Source organism: Adiantum capillus-veneris, chromosome 12 (assembly GCF_014529385.1).
Source record: "Adiantum capillus-veneris isolate H3 chromosome 12, ASM1452938v2, whole genome shotgun sequence".
Classification (NCBI taxonomy): domain Eukaryota; kingdom Viridiplantae; phylum Streptophyta; class Polypodiopsida; order Polypodiales; family Pteridaceae; genus Adiantum; species Adiantum capillus-veneris.
In genome coordinates this window covers 126,836,084-126,856,330 of record NC_140942.1, presented here as the reverse complement: position 1 = coordinate 126,856,330, position 20,247 = coordinate 126,836,084, and the positions used below count along the sequence as shown (strand labels likewise).

General features: G+C 44.9%; 1 protein-coding gene across 2 annotated transcripts in view; it reads left to right on the top strand.

Moving 5' to 3' along the window:
* The first annotated feature begins 1,534 nt into the window (after nucleotides 1-1,534).
* The window catches only part of LOC147446485 (excitatory amino acid transporter), a 61,801-nt gene continuing 43,088 nt past the window's right edge, over nucleotides 1,535-20,247 (top strand). The window contains exons 1-2 of one of the 2 annotated variants that reach the window (XM_086525691.1): nucleotides 1,535-1,692; nucleotides 2,091-2,228. In XM_086525691.1, coding sequence (XP_086381817.1) covers nucleotides 1,605-1,692; nucleotides 2,091-2,228 — 226 coding nt within the window. In that variant the 5' untranslated portion in view covers nucleotides 1,535-1,604. Of the gene's footprint in view, nucleotides 1,693-2,090; nucleotides 2,276-20,247 lie in introns of those variants that run through there. The other variant, XM_086525690.1, reaches the window with a different exon arrangement.

Sequence of the window (20,247 nt, the reverse complement as noted above, 5' to 3'; positions counted from 1 at the left end):
TGTGCAATATCTCATAGATGTTTTTGTATGCCTGATTGGGGACGTTCTTTTGCTCCTGTATTGGAGTGTGTTAGAGTTGCTAGATATCATAGTCTAAATAAGGAGAGGGATGTTAAGTTTATGGGCTTTATCTTATGTGTGCGTGTAACACCTCATGTCTACAAAATGCCTAGGTGACAAGAATCATGTGGTGGCATGTGAAAAAGACACCTCAAGGCATTTTTAGAGGGTGTGGACTCACCTAAACTTAGTAAAAGCGTTCATAAAATGGCCTAAAAGACCACCCATGTGTTCTCTAGTGGATTTGGGCTCTTACGATGCCATGTATGATGCTACATGAGATGCCTAATCTAGCTCTATATAATGAGCCTCGTTGTACTCACTTTCATTCAATCTAATCATCAATTTTTGTGTCTACACTCTACTCCAATATCTATTGTGTAATTAAGTGGTCTATCAGGTTAATTCCATGAATGGTTCTCTATTTTATCCTCACTAATCTCTACAAGAAGAAGAAGAAGCACCTGCATGAGATACATTGAGCTTATCATCATTCATTGGGATTTGTTTATAATATGTGAAAATTCTACTAATTTTCTATTTGAATGCTTATTTTCCAAATATAAACCTTTTGTCTTGCACACAACATCTCTAAATACAAATGAAAAGTTACAATAATTAACTGTGAGATGATAGGTTAGATCCTTAAGAATGTTGCCATGCCAACAATTTTACATATTAATGGTTCATTTGTTATGAATATTAAAAGAAAAAAACCTTGTGAGACTGATTTCTCCCCTCCTTGAGGACAAAAATAGTGACACAGTGTTAGAATATAATGCGATAACTGCAAGCACATTCTCAAGCAAATGACCAAAGTTGAAGGGAAAATACACAATGCCACTTCTTAGTGCAATCAAAATCACAATTGGTAGCCTAGCTAGTGCCATTCCTTCCCAGGTTGGATGGCCCTCTCATGTTGCCCAACGATGGTGACCCTTGGGCGAGCAAGTCATCACAAAACTACTTTCCATGCTTCATTTTTCTTCAATATGACTATCAATGCTTATCATTTGAAAATGGGCCGCCATCTTTTGGGCAGCTTCCCATGTTCATAATGGTGATGTGTAATACTTCCTAACTTATGATTACCAAAATTCCCTTGAAGTTTGGGGAAATTCCTCAAATTCAAAAATTCTCAAAAAATATTGTGTATCAATTTTGGATGATTCACAATTTAGTGTTTTTGGCGATAGAGATCTACCTTTAAGCGTTTACATATACATTAATTTTCACCAATGAGCTCACAAATAGAGGCATTTGTGTTTATTAATAGAACTGCCCACCATGCGATCGAGTATCCTACTCCTATCAACTTTCGTTGAGGGAGAACTAAGCTCGCTATGAAGAGCTGCAAAAAGTGTTTGGACATGTTTGCAGGAATAACGAGAGGTATTTTGGGAATTTTGGAAAAATGTTAGGGCATTTTGGGAATTTTTGGCAAAATGTGAGAACTTTGTGGGCCGTTTTGGGAATTTCCTCAAATTTCAGGGGTTTTTTGATTATTTGCCCTTTCGAGTCTGCGCGTTGCTCTGTGTGTCGACATGGGAAGTGCAACCTTCTTTGGGGCCGCGTTTGGTCTGGCTTGTCAGTTCTACTCCAATGGCATTCGCAAGCAACCTCTCATGAGGCGTAAGCCCACACTTTCCCTCTGTTACAAATTGAGTCTCACGTGATCAAATTTCTTTTGCGGGCGCTTAGACTGTTCGAGAAGGAGCTCTGCATTTTCACTGCATCAGGCACTCAATGGGTCGTGCAATTTTGAGAAATAGAGGAAGAGATAAAAGCATCAGATGCTTGTTCAGATTCTGTTGAAATAATTGTGGTCGATCGGGAATGTTTTATACTGCACCTGCACTCGCGATGTTGATAGCACAAGTGGTTCAGTTGACACTTTTCAGTTGTCTTCTTGTTTATCGCAGAAAGCAGTGCTAATTGATTTGAGGGCAGGCTTGGTAACAGTAGGATAATGTGCTGTTAGTTAAGGTTGTGGAGGTTAAGTGTGTTACCTCTTGCCTTATTTGATTCAGATCCATGGGAGCATGTACTGCTTATTAGCATTGGCATTGTTGCTGCAAATGCCCTTGCTAATTGGGAAGAGAAACTGCAAGCAGATGTAGAGAAACTTACAAAAGAGAATGCAGAAATCAACAGAAGCCGATTCAAAGGTATCCCTCTTGTATTCTTGGTCCCTTTGTAGCATGGGCAATATTGTGGCCTTCTACTTTATTGGTAAACTTGCTTGCACCAAGGATTGGATTATCTGGCCCAGCTGGCCGTAGCATGTACCTTAGTAATTTTTGTGCCCAACTATTAAGCAGGCCGCCTTACGAAAAAAGGGGACAAAATGGCCAAAATACCTCCTAGTAAAGGCTAATTAAGAGGCTGATATACATATGCAGGGCTAAAAGGGCTAATACAACAACCTTGCAATGCAACTAGGTGCCACCCTTTGGTGATTACACAATCGCCAACACTTGCTAGATGGATGGTCAATGTCCAAAATGCTAAAGATGATAATCATAGTAGTTCGAATAAGAAGCTTGGGGAGAAGAACTCCTTGCTGAAAACTTTGAAGCATGGGGAGATTTTGTTGAGGATGCATTTAAGCCGTTTACCAGTACTCTTTGGCTTCTTAGGCTGAGAAGGGTCCTCAGGGGGACACTTTTGACCTTGGTTGCCATGATCGCTTTTTGTCTTGCACAGTACGTGCTTTGTTCCATCCTTCTTGGGGTATCAGTGGAGTATAGGTCTTCAACAATGATTGTGGATTCATCCTCTGAAGGGTACCATGGGAATACACTTTCGAAGCTGTGGTTGAAGGTCTGCTTCGACATCATTTCCTCGACGGCAATCTTCATGATAGGGGTGACTTTTAGAAGAACCGACCGATACTTGTCAACGTAGGCCGTGACTTTCTCATGTTCCTTCTGGGCGAGCCGGTCCCATTCCTTTTGAAGTTCTTTCTCGAGGTCAGGCAGAAGGAATTGGTCATAAAATTGTCATTCCTTTTGGATGTCTTTCTCGAGCTCAGGCGGAAGGAATTGTTCTTAAAATTCATCTTTGCACGGAGTCCCATGTTCGGGCTTGAGTACCTTCCGGAATCTGTCACAAAATGATGACGTGGCATGTCTGTCCAAAAATTTGACAAGATTTAAAGTTATAAGTTGTTTTAACTCATAGGGTGCCGTTTGATGGGGCCTTGGGGGACACACGAGTATTAAAAAAAAAAAGAGAAACGTGTGAAGGGCTGACATGGAAGCTGTACGGACGTTTCGCGCAAAGAAACTGATGATGTGGCAGTTGTACAGATTTCCGCGATTTATGTTGCTAGCTTTTGGGAGCTCTACTCTTGGGCCAAGATGCGCTTGAGTTGAAGCTTTTCTTGTTTTGCTTTTGAGAGGCCATGGGCCTCTAAATATGTATTGAGAGGGCCTCTTGCACTCAGTTTGGTTAACGAGCGCTGAGCAGAGAGAACCCTCGGACTTTGTAACTTTGCTCAAGCTTTAATATAAAAATAAGTCACTTTTGGCATTGAAAGTGAATGTATTTTCCGCCCAATCAATGAGAGGGTTATGCTCATGAAACCATCGAATGCCCAAAAAAGCATATCACATTCTGAAAGAGGAGAGACTACAAATTTTATGCGGAAGGACACTTGTTGAATAGTGAACAAAACATCAAGGCACTCTTGCGTGATGTGTCCATACCGGGAGAGAAGCTTGCCACCTCGAAAGGAGATGTCTTGCGAACCTCCAAGTGGGCTCTTTTGACCAGAGAGTCACTAATCAAATCATGCATACTGCCTGGGTCAACAATATGACAAAACGTTGACCCTTCACATGACCATGGTCCATAACACTTAATGAGAGACTCATCAATGGGAGGATCATGAGAGGCATGGGTCACACTCGTGTTCTCATTTATTGCATTGACAGAGGAAGTGGGTTCTGTGGGTTCTTTAGTTTCATGAAATTCATGTCGTAGATTCAAGCTTACGACATGTTCTTTTTATGTGACCCTTGATGTGACAATGAAAGCAACGATTGTCACAAATGGGAGCGCATATCAATATAGAATATACTCGGATAAATAGAATTTATCACTTAATACTGAAGCGAGAGGATATAGAGAGAAATAGATAGAGAGGGAGAGATAGAGAGTGAGAAGATCGACACAGTACTGGGGACCAAAAGATGGGCTGGTCCCCTCCGTAATAGTATCTTTATTTCTGAGGAGAAGTCTATACAAGCACTTGAACCGAACGTATTACCACGTTTGTTCTAGAATAAGACTTGATGGTTCCTAGAAGCCTCAGCTTGCGATTCTTAGGGCGAAACCCTATTCCAAGGAACTTCCGTTCCTTATTCCAAATCCTCGAGAACTAAGGTTCTCGCCTCTGGATCTCACCTTCCAGACTCAGGGCATGGCATCCCTGCAACTCTCTTTTCCCACTCTGTTTCCAGAGTCCTCTTTCTGCAGAACAACTCTGCTTTTTTGAGCACAAAGTCCTTACTTGGGAATCCCAACTTCCGGTGTTAGGTGCAGCGCAATGAATATTTGCGCTTTGCTCAAGATGAGTGCTCCGAACTGTGCTCAAGGTTCCTTTTGTTCATATGGAAGGGAGAGCCTTTCGTTCTTAATGAGAGAATGCTATGATCACAACAAAGTGAGTGGACACTGTGCGTGCAAGTGTATGAGAATGAGAGATAGAGAGAGAAGAGAGATACAACACCAGAGACTTTGTAAAACCCTCCTCCGAAGGTCCCCCTCTCGTCGGCAAGAGTGGTCTACTTATGATTGCACAATCTGGTACAATGGGAATGCGTGTGACTGATGCAAGTCTAGGCTATGTCGACGAAGACGACGAGACCGACCTAAGGGCTGAAATCTGCAATCTTTTATCTGCTTCCAAAAAAGCTATGTGCTGAAATCTGCTGCTAGTCCAAAAACGCTGATTTTGGGGGCTGTTTCTGTGGGTCTTTGTCGCTGAAATTTTGCAGGTTTAGGGCTGAAAACTGAGGTTCTTAAGGGCTGAAACTGATGGTCTTTCCGGTCTGAATCTGCTACTCTTTTAGGGGCTGAACTTGATGGTCTTCATTGCTGAAAATGTTGCATTGCTGTGGCTGAAAACGCTGCAAATCTGCAAAAACGCTAGGTTGATATGTCTCCAAAAACGCTAGCTTGCTGGTCTTTTCGGGCTGATACAAAACGCTAGGGCAAGGGTTTTGTGGCGATGGTGTCCTGATGCAAAAACGCCAGGCTGATGCACTCTAGAAACGCTAGGTGCTGAAGCTCCTTCAAAAACGCTAGGGGATGGGGGATGGTCTTTGCTTGGAGGAAATCCACCAAGTTCTTGTTGGAGAAGTTGCCTGCTGAGCTTGGCTCCTGTTGCCTCTTCTGCCAATTAATGCTAGTCTAATTTGCCCTACCTATTTGCCAACAAAAGTCACTTAAAAATAATAAGTGAAAAATGTCAAAAATAGGTAAAATAGGCTAAATGCATTGGAAAATTCCCCTAATGGATTCTGATGAATTCTAATGGGAATGCTGATGATCATGCTGTGTGCAACTAGAGGATATGCATCTACACTAAGTGATTGGGCATGCACGGTCTACGAATAGACTCACAAAAGTGCCAGATCACTTCTAATCTAGACTGACTGGACTGACTGAACCCTGATCATGCTGTAGCTTGTCCACGGATACATAGGGTTAGATGTGTCACGTTACATCCCCTCCTTTTCAAAGTGAGGTACTGGTACCGAACTGTATGGCATCGAGGGAGGCATCGAGGGAGATCGCCAATAGCATCCGGAATCTTGAAAGGGACTCTTTGCCGGCCCACTCTGATGTGTGGGTCGTGCGGTACTTGAACTTCATAAAGGTTTGCAACGCTTGCTTCTTTCGGCCGTGCCGAAAGCGACACAAAGTCTTCTGTGGCTCCTTCGATGCTTCAACTTCGTCTAGAGGCTTGCTTCTTCCTGCTTCAAGAATCTCCATGGCTGAAAATTCCTGAAACCACTTCCAACACAAAATCATGAACATACCTATTCCATGTAAAGTGACTGGAAAAAATCTTGTCTTCCTCAAAGTCTGTGCATGCAATAGAGATGAACCAATAGACGGAATGCCAAACCGTTCACCACACACACGCAAACAATGAGATCGACTCTTGTCTTGCGGATCTAAATCAATCAACTGTGGCAATTCATAACGGAAATGTCCATGCTTGGTGCTCATACTTTCATGTGCTCTTTCTACAACTGTGTCGTGCCAAGGAAGAGACATGGAATGTGACTTCCTTGAATGCATACTTTTCAGCTTTTCATGAACAATCCGCATACATTCGTGCTCATTCATGAGTGAAACGTGCTCAACGTACAATATGTCATGCCTAGGAAAAGGGATCACATAAAGACTTTGACTAGGCTCGAGAGCCAAGATCGGTTCTTCCTGAGGGGGTTCTTTGGACCTAGGCTCGAGAGCCAAGAACGGTTCTTCCTGAGGGGGTTCTTTGGACCTTGACTTGAGAGCCAAGATCGGTTCTTCGTGATTGATCGAATCTGCAACGAGGTTAGCTTCGCTAGAAAAAGCATCCACTAACACATCATCCTTGTGAACAATCACATCATCTTAATGCAACTCATCATGCTTGTGAGAAATCACATCTTGATCATGCAAATCATCATGCTTGTCATTGTCAACCAAACCATCATGCTCATCATAATCATTCAAATCATCATGCAAATTTGTGTCATTCAAATCATCATGCAAATCATGTGTGTCATGCTTTGGAGAAGAAGAGACTGAGAGAGTCTCCGTTTCCCAAATCTCTTTGCATCTGTGCCTGAACTTAAGAAAAGAGTCGCCAGAACTCTTTGTTGTGTCGGTCGCTCTGTTCTTGTCTTGCTTTGGCTTCCTTTCTTTCTGCTTCTCTTTCTGCTCTTCTTTCTGCGTATCTGCGTTCCATTTTTGCCATTCTTTCTGCATATCTTGCTTCGCGTTCTAACTTCCTTTTCATAAACATCTGCTCCAACTCCTCCATAGGAGTTAGTGCAATCCTTGGCGTAGATGGGGAAGGGGGAGGGTCGGAAAAACCTCCTGGTGGGGAAAATTCTTCTTCGCCTCTCTCATGCTCATCACCTCCAAGTGAAGTATCCATTCCGCTTCCAATGATGACCATCCATTGAAGTCGTGGGTTCTTGTGGATTCTTGTGGTCTTGAGTTCTTAAGTTCACGAGGAACTTGGATTCTTGCGGGTCTTGGGTTCTTGTGGTTTTCTTTCGCTTGCAAACCGTGTTTGAGAAGGATCTTCTCTTCACCCGAGTTCTGCTCTTTTCCGCGGGCGCACCCCTTGGCGGCCTTGCGCTCACACCAAGGTTGCTTTTTTCCACCTCACGTCGATTGGCCGGCTGCTAAGTGCACGGTCCGCTCTCAATGAGTGAAAAGAGGCACAAGGGGACGTTGGACAAGCCCTTCTTTCTTGGGTTTCCTGTCACTCTTCAAAAACACGATTAGGAATGGACACGCCCAAGCGAACTTGGGTTCGTGCGACCGCAACAAGCAAAAAAAAATTCTTGTGATTCTTTCCTTGAGTGATACAAAACACTGCCAAAGCTCTGATACCAATGTTAGGTGGAGCGGAATGAATGTTTGCGCTTTGCTCAAGATGAGTGCTCCGAATTGTGCTCAAGGTTCCTTTTGTTCTTATGGAAGGGAGAGCCTTCCGTTCTTAATGAGAGAATGCTATGATCACAACAAAGTGAGTGGCCACTGTGCGTGCAAGTGTATGAGAATGAGAGATAGAGAGAGAAGAGAGATACGACATCAGAGACGTTGTAAAACCCTTCTCCGAAGGCCCCACTCTCGTCGGCGAGAGTGGTCTACTTATGATTGCACAATCTAGTACAATGCATGTGACTGATGCAAGTCTAGGCTATGTCGGCGATGATGACGGTGACGACGAGACTGACCTAAGGGCTGAAATCTGCAATCTTTTATCTGCTGTCCAAAAACGCTATGGGCTGAAATCTGCTGCTAGTCCAAAAACACTGATTTTGGGGGCTGTTCCTCTGGGTCTTTGTCGCTGAAATTCTGCAGGTTTAGGGCTGAAAGCTGAGGTTCTTAAGGGTTGCAGAGGTCTGAATCTGCTACTCTTTAGGGGCTGAACTTGATGGTCTTCATTGCTGAAAACGCTGCATTGCTGTGGCTGAAAACGCTGCAAATGTGCAAAAACGCTAGGTTGATGTGTCTCCAAAAACGCTAGCTTGCTGGTCTTTTCGGGCTGATACAAAACGCTAGGGCAAGGGGTTTGTGGCGATGGTGTCCTGATGCAAAAACGCTAGGCTGATGCACTCCAGAAACGCTAGGTACTGAAGCTCCTTCAAAAACGCTAGGGGATGGGGGATGGTCTTTGCTTGGAGGAAATCCACCAAGTTCTTGTTGGAGAAGGAGCCTGCTGAGCTTGGCTCCCGTTGCCTCTTTAGCCAATTAGTGCTAGTCTAGGTTTGCTTATATACAAACTTACTTAATTTGCCCTACCTATTTTCCAACAAAAGTCACTTAAAAATAATAAGTGAAAAATGTCAAAAATAGGTAAAATAGGCTAAATGCATTGGAAAATTCCCCTAATAGATTCTGATGAATTGTGATGGGAATTCTGATGATCATGCTGTGTGCAACCAGAGGATATGCATCTACACTAAGTGACTGGGCATGCACGGTCTATGAATAGACTCACAAAAGTGCCAGATCACTTCTAATCTAGATTGATTGGAGTGACTGAACCTTGATCATGCTGTAGCTTGTCCACGGACACATAGGGTTGGATGTGTCACGTGACATCCGGATCACAGCTCGAGAGACTACCTCTTTCCGATCCGTGGATCTACTTCCCAAACTTGGGTACGAAACTGTCACGTGACACATATAACCCTATGTGCCCGTGGACAAGCTACTTCATGACCAGGGTTCAATTCAGTTCAGTCAATCTAGAATAGGAAGTGTTCTGGCACTTTTATGAGTCTGTTCGCAGACTGTGCATTCCCAGGCACTTAGAGTAGATGCATATCCTCTAGTTGCACACAACATGATCATCAACATTACCGTTAGAATCCATGAGAATCCATCAGGAGCATTTTCTAGTGCATTAAACCTATTTTCCCTATTTTTGACATTTTTCACTTATTATTTTTAAGTGACTTGTTGGGAAACTGGGTAGGGAAATTTGCATAAGACAACCAGCGTTAGCATTATCTGGCAGAAGAGGCAGGAATGCACAAGCAAGCCACTTGCAGCAGGCATCTGTCTGACTCTCTCTCAAGCAAGAACCACTGCAAGACTTCAGCGTTTTCAGCCCTTAAGGCAGCAGATCAGCGATTAAAGACCCCTCAAATCAGCGTTTTACAACAGCATGAACCAGCGTTTTTACATACAGCAGATCCAACGTTTTTCAAGCAGCACTTCAACGTTTTGAAGCCATCAAGCCAGCATTTTTGAAGCCTGCTGCCATAGCGATTTCAGCCCCCATTAGCCAGCGTTTTCAGCCTGGACATGCAGCGTTTTTCAGCCAGTGAAGACCAGCGATTCAGCCAAGAGAATTCAGCGTTTTGCACAACAGAATTCAGCAGAAGAAGAACAATCCCGAAGATAGTATTTTCAGCCGTCGCCGTCGCCGTTCTCGTCGTCACCGTCGTCTACAGACTTAGATCCACATTGCATCATAGCCTTGCAACTTGCATCAGCATCTTGTACCGGATTTGTGCAATCATAAGTAGACCGGGGCCCTTGGAGGAGGGTTTGACAACTTGTCTGGTGTCGTATTCTCTTCTCTCTCTATTTCTCAGACTCATGCACCTTCATTTACTGTAAGGTGCAGCGGGATGAATGTTGTATTTTCTCAAGATTAGTGATCTATATTTGCTCAAGGTTCCTTTTAGTTCTTAGGGAAGGAGAGAGCCTTCCGTCTTTATGGAGAGTGCTATGATCACGATCAAAGTGAGTGGATATTGTGCGTGCAAGTGTATGAGACTGAGAGAAAGAGAGAAGAAGATACGACACCCGAGAGTTTGTAAAACCCTCCTCCGAAGGCCCCACTCTCGTCGACGAGAGTGGTCTACTTTTGATTGCACAAAGGTGTACAATGATGATACATGGGCTGATGCAAACCGGGACTATGCCGATGATGACGATGAAGACTTTAGGGCTGAATTCGATGCTCTTATATCTGCTGTCGACAAAGGGGTATTGGCTGAGAATCTGCACCACTTTGGGAGGCTGAAAATGACTGATTTATTGTTGTTTTTTTGACTGAAAATGACTGGTTTTGTCGGGGTTCATGCGGTGGCAAAAATGCTGAGGATCTGTCTTTGTCAAGCTGTTGGGACTGTTGTTGTAGGCTGAAAACGCTGGAGATTTCAAGGCAAAGCTGCGTTTTTAGGGGCTGAATTACTTGCTGTAAAACACTGTCCAAGTTGCGTTTTTCAATGCTGAATTGCTGAGGTAAAACGCTGAATTTGGCAGGAGATTGGCTATCCAAAAACGCCAATGGCTGGGCTGCCTGTAGGGGGGAGAACGCTAATGGTGCTGGCTCTGCATTGGCGATAGGCTGTTGGGGAAAAACGCCAAGGATGGATAGAGGATGGCGATCCCAGAACGCTAGGGCTGAAGGGGGTTGGCCTCACCAAGCGAGCTTGACGAGGTTCTTGCTGAGAGAGGGAGGGAACACCTGTTGCTTGGAAAGCTTGCTGTGCTCCTTGCTCATCTGCCCAATTGTGCTAACTTGGGTTTGCTGATATATTAACTTACCCAATTTGCCCTACTGAGTTCCCAACAAAAGTCACTTAATAAATAAGTGAAAAAGGTTAAAGATAGGGAAAAATAGGATAAAGTCACTTGAAAAATCCCCATACTGACTCTGATGGAATCTGATGGGAATGCTTATGCTTATGCGGTGTGCAACCAGAGGATATGCATCTATACTAAGTGACTGGGCATGCACGGTCTACAAATAGACTCACAAAAGTGCCAGATCACTTCTAATCTAGACTGACTGGATTGATGGGAACCCTGTTATGGTGTAGCTTGTCCACGGACACATAGGGTTGGATGTGTCACGTGACATCTACAGTGTCTATCACTTTGTTTGTGATCATTTGCACTCTCACTAAAGTTACGGAAGGCTCTCCCTTCGGTAAGTAAAAGGAACCTTGAGCACAGTTTGGAGCACTCATCTTGAGCAAAGTTAGCACCTTACATTGGTACCAGAGCTTTGGCAGTGTTCTGTATCACTCAAGGAAGACCACATAATTTTTTTTGCTTGTTGCGGTGGCACTTAACCCAAGACCTCTTGGGCATTTCGATTCCTAAGCGTTTTTTTGAAAGAGTGACAGGAAACCCAAGAAAGAAGGGCTTGTCCAACCTCCCCTTGCTCTTTTCTCACTCATTGCGAGCGGACCGTGCACTTAGCGGCCGGCCAATCGATGTGAGGTGGAAAAAAGCAACCTTGGTGTGAGCGCAAGGCCGCCAAGGGGTGCACCCGTAGGGAAGAGTATAGCTCGGGTGAAGAGAAGATCCTTCTCTAACACAGATTGCAAGCGAAAGAAGAACCACAAGAACCTCAAGAGCCTCAAGACCCTCAAGAATCTCAGGAACCAAGACTCGCAAGAACTGAAGTTCCTCGTGAATTTAAGAACCCAAGACCCACAAGAACCCACAAGAACCCACGACTTCAGTGTATGGTCATCACCCGAAGCGGAATGGCTCCTTCGCATGAGAGTAGTGAGAAGAATTTTCTCACCACGGAGGTTTTCCTGACCCTCCCCCTTCGCCATCTATGCCAGGGATTGCACCAACTTCTATGGAGGCTTTGGTTAATTCGATGATGGACATGATGGCACAACAACAAGAAGCGAATTGCGTTGCGATGGCACAACAAGAAGCGAACGGGTTGCCATGGAGCGTATCACAAAACGGGAGCGTACACGAGCACTTAGAAATCTGAAAAATAAAATACTTTGCAAATGTGAGAGAAGGGAGAAGATCGACACAGTATTGGGGACCAGAAGATGGACTGGTCCCCCCCCCGTCAAGAGTATTCTTTATTCAGGGAGAATTCATATACAAGCACGAGAACCTCAGGAAACCGCTCTGTTCTGTAATCTTAGACCCGAAGGTCGTTCTTTCCCGTAAAAGGGCTTGGGCACAAGGCTGTTCTTTCCCGTTAGGGACTTAGGCGCGAAGCCGTACTTTCCCGTAAGGGACTTAGACGCAAATGTCGTATTTCCCGTGAGGGACTTCCCGTGAGGGAGGATTCCTGCAAAACAACCACACAAAGCAATACTCGCGATGTGTAAACGACAAATTATACGTGTTGCTCCTCGCTCGAGAAAGCGACTTCTGCACTCCGTCGACACACGAACTCTCGTAGATTTCCGTCGCCGGTACTTGCTCCAGAATCCTCAACGCTAACTCCTTCTGTTGCTCCTGGCCCTCCCTAAAACTGGAACGCTTACTGCCTTTTTATAGGCCCGGGCACCCGGTGGAAATAGGGCACAAAAAGCAGAAGCTCTTGCGCTTCTAGAGAGAGGAGAGAGAGAGCTCGCTGTTTTCAGCCCTGCGTAGCTTATTAGCGCTGGTTTTTTTTTTTTTTGGAAGAGCCTTGCTTTATTTTATTATAAGAGGGCTGGTCACTTAAAAGTGACCGGCCACTTTATAAAATAAAGTGTGAACCTGTTCAAACTTTAAAAACCACTCAGTGAGTTAGAAACAATGCGACACAAACACATTCCAGGTGTCCTCGGGTGCAGAACACGGCCACAATGCAATGCAGACACAGACTCCTCGCGGGAAAGCATTTGCCCTCCCGTGAATGTTCCTGCTTTTCGTAAAAAGCTTCATTGAACCCATCTTTATTCTTGTGCTTGCGTTCTTACGCGTATTTTGTTACTCAGTTCAGATTTCCTCCTTAGCCTACGGAATGCCTCCTTACTGATGCACCCGTCACCCATCATGTGACGCATCAGAGGCACTCGTAACTCGGCCCTTTCCACTGAACTTACGGAAACTCCTTCGCGATGTTTACCGTCACCCATCAAATGACACATCAGAGTTGTCCGTTCTTGATGGCACTTCCTGTAGCTATAATCTTTTAACAGTTCTTAGTGTACACAATAAAATATCCTAGAAAAAGAGATTAATCATTAAAAATATTTAAGAAAATAGTCTAATTAGCAACATCCCTCTGGCTTCTAAACAGTTGACCTCAACTGTAGCGCTTGGACATATGCCTCCAGTATCTCGGGATAAGCTGCTAATTCCTCCTGCGTCATCCACTGAGCATCTAGATTCGAATAGTTCTTAAATTTAACCAAATACTTCCGTGTTATGTTTCCGGACTTCGGGGGCCGCTCCTGATGACTTACTATCTGCTCCGGTTGGAGTATTTCTTCTGTTTCCTCAACCTCAGGAGGTTCCTCAACACTTGGCTGACTTGGAGGCGGTCCCACATACGGCCGGAGTAAACTGACATGGAACGCATTATGGATCCTCCAATTAGGCGGTAGCGCTAATCGGAAGGTGACATCATTCACTTGCTCAGTGATCTTAAACGGCCCATAATAACGGGTAGAAAGTTTTACCACCTTCCTCTTATGAAACGCTTGTTTCTTAAGTCTTGCCTTCTCAAACTTGAGTAAGACTAGCTGTCCGACTGTTAAGTCTAGATTCCTCCTGTGCTTGTCTGCAGCTTTCTTATGCTTTTCCTGAGAGCGTAGAATAGCTCTCCTAACTTGCCCGTAGGCTGTGTCCAAATCCCGGACAAATTCATTTGCTGCAAAGATCTTATCCTTAGTTAAAAGGATCGGTGGAAGCAAAGGCTTACCATAGAGAATCTCAAAATGTGCTTTCCCCGTCGATGAGTGTATGGTATTGTTATACGCATACTCGACAAGGGGCAAATACTTCTCCCAGTCAGATTGCCGGTCTGAGACATAAGCTTTTAACATATCCAATACTGTGGAATTGGCTATCTCACTTTGCCCGTCCGTTTGAGGATGGTAGGCAGACGAAAAATTCAACTTCGTACCAAGATTATCCATCAAGGCACGCCAAAAATCTCCTGTCATGCGAGGATCTCGATCACTCACAATAGACTTAGGCATTCCATGATGCTTAAAGATCTGTGCTAGAAAGACCCTAGCCATATGATCTGCTTTGATCGTTTTCTTGACTGGTATAAAGTGTGCTTGCTTGCTAAACGTGTCCACAATGATCCAGATCGCGTCATTTCTAGTCTGAGTTCTAGGGAGGTCCATGATGAAGTCCATGGCAATACTTTCCCAAGGTTCATTAGGCACAGGCAATGGTTGTAGCAAGCAAGGCGTCTTATGCCGATCATACTTCACTTTTTGGCAAACCAAGCATTCCCTGACATACTTATCAATGTCTGCTTTAAGGCTAGGCCAAAAGAAATTATCTTTCCATTGCTAAGGTCGTAGGGAGAATACCCCGATGACCCACACAAGGCGAAGCGTGTGCTTCATCCATGATCTTCTTTCTCAATTGTTCTGCCACACATATGGCTTGATGGTGGTAGAGATAACCGTCCCTTATGGAATAGGGAAACTCATTCTCTCCACGATGTAGCTTTCCCCAAACGGTGGAGAAGTCTGGATCATTCGGATACAAATTCGATAGTGCTTCTAATTCTTGATGATACACCGAAGTGATAGCGTTCACCCTTGGCCGCCTAGACAATGCGTCCGCGACCACATTCTTACTCCCAGCCGTGTGAAGGATATGGAAGTGAAACATAGACAAAAAGTTTGCCCATCTCATCTGCTTCTCAGATAGTTTCCTTTGCGTAAGAAAATACCGCAAAGTCTGGTGATCATTCTTGATCACAAAATCCGCTCCTAGAAGATAGTGCTTCCAGTTGGATAAGGCGCGAATCACAGCCGTGAGTTCCTTTTCGTAGATTGATGCATGCAACTGTACATCCTTAAGCCGTCTGCTTTCGTAGGCCACTGCATGGCCTTCTTCGTTTAGCACTGCTCCGATGCAATCGCCTGAAGCATCGCAGTGAACCTCAAATGGTTTCCTTAAGTCAGGCACTATCAGAATAGGTCCATGGCTTAGCAAGTACTTGAGCCGATCAAAAGCTGCTTGTTGTCTCGATCCCCATCTGAAAGGAATCTTCTTCTTTGTCCAATCATGAAGTGGTCCTGCTACATGAGCAAATCCTCGGACAAACCTTCGATAATACGAACATAATCCCAGGAAGCTAAGTACATCATGTACCGTAGTGGGATTAGGCCAATCTTCTACTGGTAGGATCCATACTCACTTGATTGTGAGAGACTATATGGCCGAGATAGTGTATCTCTGAGAGAAAGAACTCGCTCTTCTTTGCATTCACATGCAACTCATGCTTTCGCAATTCTTGAAACACTAGGTCCAAGTGCTTCCGGTGTTCCTCTTCTGACTTAGAGAAGATGAGTATGTCGTCAAAGAATACTCCCGTAAAAGATCGATACGGGCTGAAAATGCGGTCCATCATGCGATTGAACGTCGCAGGAGCATTGGTCAAGCCGAAAGGCATTACCAAAAATTCATATAGTCCAAAGGTTGTGCGGAAAGCAGTCTTATGGACATCCTCAGGGGCGATCCGTATCTGATGATACCCACTCTTTAAGTCTATGCGACTAAAGACACTTGCACCCTGCAACTTATCAAGTATATCATCAATCCAAGGGATCAGAAAGCGATTCTTGATCGTGATCTTGTTTAAAGACCTATAGTCTATGCACATTCGAAACGTGCCATCTTTCTTCTGCACCAGTAGAACTGGAGAGCAGTAGGGTGAAGCACTTGGTGGTACTAACCCTTTCTCTAGAAGCTCGTTGACTTGCTTCAAAATTTTCTCTTGCTGAGCAAGACTCACCCGATAAGGGGGTTGATTGGGAGGCGAGCTACCCGGTATGAGATCTATGCGGTGATCTTCCGGGCGTACCGAAGGTAGTTCATCAGGGAGTGTTTCCGTGAAACAATCTCTGTACTTTTCAATAAATTGAAAACGCTTAATTTCCAGACTAGAGAGTGGATCCCCACTAGTTTTATCCTTCTCACGTGCAAAAATCAAGTAAGCAGAAACACACTTCTTCATTTCTTTCTTAATGGAGATATGACTTACAATTGGGAACTGCTAATCTCCTACATCAGCATGAATCTTTATTTTCTTACCCCCATGATCAAAAGTGAGGGTCTTTTCCACATAATCGGGGACAGGTGTCATGTGGAAGTGCCATGGCATACCCAAGATGATATCACATCCCTCGATGGGTGCCGTCAAAAATGATTCGCGGTCCTTGTACTCGCCAATCCAAAGATTGAGCTGTCCTTGCACGGGAGTTGCATTGGTTGTCCACCCCTCGAATGCCGATCCGGATGTAATCGGTGTGCCAAGCTGAGCCGGTGTGAGGCACAAACGTTTCGTAGGATCCAGGGAGATGAAGTTATCTGTGGATCCTGGATCATAAAGAATCAGTACTCGCTGGTTGTTCAGAGACCCCCAGCCCTTCAGAAGCTGACGCTTCCCTTTCTCAGTTGCTGTGTTTCCTTGAACATCTGGAATTGAGTTCAAGCTTGGTAGAGCGGGTTCCTTCCTTGCTTTATCTTGCCTCGTAGAGGCTTGTTCTTGCCGTTGCTGCTTTAGAGGGCAGCCCGGATTCATATGTGCTTTCTCTCCACAGTAGAAGCATCTTCCTTCCTCTCTGAAGGTTTGGAGTTGAGTAGGAGAGAGATACTTAGTTTGCTTGCCATTGCCCTCTGGTTTCTTAGAATGATCATGGTCCCTAGATGGAGGACGTTTTCTTCCTTGGCCCCCTTGGTCATCGTAGACCCCTCTTTGTCTCGCACGGTAGGTGCTATGCTCCATTTTTCTGGGTGTCCCAGTTGAGTGCAAATCCTCAGCAATGATTGCTGACTCCATCATCCTCTGAAGAGTGTCATGCGGATACACTTTCATACTCTTTCGAAGCTGTGGTTGGAGACCCGCTTCGAACTTTCGTTTCTTTTCCTCGTCGGCAATCTTCATGAAGGGAGTGACCTTCAGAAGAACCGACCAATACTTGTCCACATAGGTTGTGACTCTCTCATGCTCCTTCTGGGCGAGCCAGTCCCATTCCTTCCGTATGTCCTGCTCGAAGTCAGGCGGAAGAAACTGTTCATAAAATTCAGATTTGAATCTCTCCCAAGTTCTGGCCTGAGAACCTTCCAGAATCTTGGCTAACCACCAATTACTTGCCGTTTCCTTGAAGTGCATCCCCACATGGCGCAATTTGGATCTTTCTGTGAAGTGCCCATTAGTAAAGGCGACTTCAAACTGTCTGATGAAGGACAGTGCTTTGGAGATATCTCTCCGTCCGTTGTAGGTTTCGAACTTGATGTCCTTGTCGCCCGATTTGAAGACTCTCATGCGATGTTGAGACTTGCGACCATGCTTCTTGAATCGAGGCTTATCTTTAGGTTGATGTAGGGTAGTAGTAGTAGGGGCTTCCTTCTTCTGACGAGACGATCGAGAAGTAGAAGTATAATCAGGAGAGTAGGATGGAGATGAGATAGAGATGTCCTTGCTCTCGTCTAGCAAAGAGAGTGCTTTTTCTTGGCCTTTCCTTGGAGTAGGCTGTTCATTCCGATCCGAAGATCCTTTGTGCACCTCAGCAAGTTCTTCTTCTCTTTCCTCCTGTGGTCTCACACCAACAGTGTGGTCTGGATGCCCGGCTGCATCGGTTCCATTCGTTCTCTTCATTCCACCCAAGAGCTTTTGGACATCTGGCAATAGTAAGATTTGTTGCAAATCCGCAAGCTGAGCTCGCACTTGTTGAAGCTCCTCTTCAACGCTTCTCCCTTGGCTCGACATGGTTCTTCTCGTTCTTCCCGGAATCGTCCTTCTTTGTAGAGAAAGAGAGGAGTCCGAGCTCTGATACCACTGTCACAAAACGGGAGCGTACACGAGCACTTAGAAATCTGAAAAATAAAATACTTTGCAAATGTGAGAGAAGGGAGAAGATCGACACAGTATTGGGGACCAGAAGATGGGTTGGTCCCCCCCCCCGTCAAGAGTATTCTTTATTTAGGGAGAATTCATATACAAGCACGAGAACCCGAGGAAACCCCTCTGTTGTGTAATCTTAGACCCGAAGGTCGTTCTTTCCCGTAAAAGGGCTTGGGCACAAGGCCGTTCTTTCCCGTAAGGGACTTAGGCGCGAAGCCGTACTTTCCCGTAAGGGACTTAGACGCAAATGTCGTATTTCCCGTGAGGGACTTCCCGTGAGGGAGGATTCCTGCAAAACAACCACACAAAGCAATACTCGCGATGTGTAAACGACAAATTATACGTGTTGCTCCTCGCTCGAGAAAGCGACTTCTGCACTCCGTCGACACACGAACTCTCGTAGATTTCCGTCGCCGGTACTTGCTCCAGAATCCTCAACGCTAACTCCTTCTGTTGCTCCTGGCCCTCCCTAAAACTGGAACGCTTGCTGCCTTTTTATAGGCCCGGGCACCCGGTGGAAATAGGGCACAAAAAGCAGAAGCTCTCGCGCTTCTAGAGAGAGGAGAGAGAGCTCGCTGTTTCTGGCGCTTCTAGAGAGAGGAGAGAGAGCTCGCTGTTTTCAGCCCTGCGTAGCTTATTAGCGCTGGTTTTTTTTTATTTTTAGAAGAGCCTTGCTTTATTTTATTATAAGAGGGCTGGTCACTTAAAAGTGACTGGCCACTTTATAAAATAAAGTGTGAATCTGTTCAAACTTTAAAAACCACACAGTGAGTTAGAAACAATGCGACACAAACACATTCCAAGCGTCCCCGGGTGCAGAACACGGCCACAGATGCAATGCAAACACAGACTCCTCGCGGGAAAGCATTTGCCCTCCCGCGAATGTTCTTGCTTTTCGTAAAAAGCTTCATTGAACCCATCTTTATTCTTGTGCTTGCGTTCTTACGTGTATTTTCTTACTCAGTTCGGATTTCCTCCTTAGCCTACGGAATGCCCCCTTACTGATGCACCCGTCACCCATCATGTGACGCATCAGGGGCACTCGTAACCCGGCCCTTTCCACCGAACTTATGGAAACTCCTTCGCGATGTTTACCGTCACCCATCAAATGAGTTGTCCGTTCTTGATGGCACTTCCTGTAGCTACAATCTTTTAACAGTTCTTAGTGTACACAATAAAATATCCTAGAAAAAGAGATTAATCATTAAAAATATTTAAGAAAATAGTCCAATTAGCAATAGAGTGTGATCGCCAAAGCAGACAGGACACCTTGGATCGCGAAGCACTATTGGCGGCCGAGGAACAAAAAGAAAGAAAAGCAGAACGACAGAAAGCCATGGAGCGTGAGCAAGCACGCTTGGTGGCTGAAAAGCAAAAGAAAGACTTGGATCGTGAACACACAGACAAAATGGCAGCCTTAGAGGGCGAGCGCAACGCATGCAAAGAAAGAAGAGTGGCCTTGGAGGTCGAGCATGAGGCCCAAAGAGAAGAACGCATGAACGAACTTGGTCCTACATGTCCTCACCTCGAAAACCGAAGGGCATTGCTACCACCATGAAAGGGGTAGAGAGATACTTCTTTTGGCCGAGACTCAAGAAGAATGTGGACGAGTTTGTGCCAGTCGCTTGGTATTCCTGAAGGTCAAGTTTGACAGGCATAAAGTATAGGGATTGTTACAGCCTTTTGCCCATACCCACCTGCCCCTAGGAAAGTATTGCAATGGATTTCATTTTTGATCTCCCGAGAACACAGCGTGGTCATGATGGTATCTGGATTGTTATTGACAGATTTAACAAGCAGGCTCATTTCATTCCAGTGAAGAAAACAGCCTAGCCGGATCACTTAGCGAGATTGTTTGTGGCCCAGATTTTTAGATTACATGGCATGCCTGAGACATTTGTCTCCGACAGGGACCCCAGATTTACGAATTTATTTTGGAAGGCAATTTGAGAGAACATTGGCACACGGTTGCAGTTCTCGTCATCTTTCCACCCGCAGATTGACGGGCAATCTGAGATTGCCAATTCAGTGGTTTTAGATTTATTGAAGTCTTATATCTCGGATTATAAGACTCAATGGGAAAAGTATCTACCTTTGGTGGAATTTGCCTACACTAACACGATACACTCTTC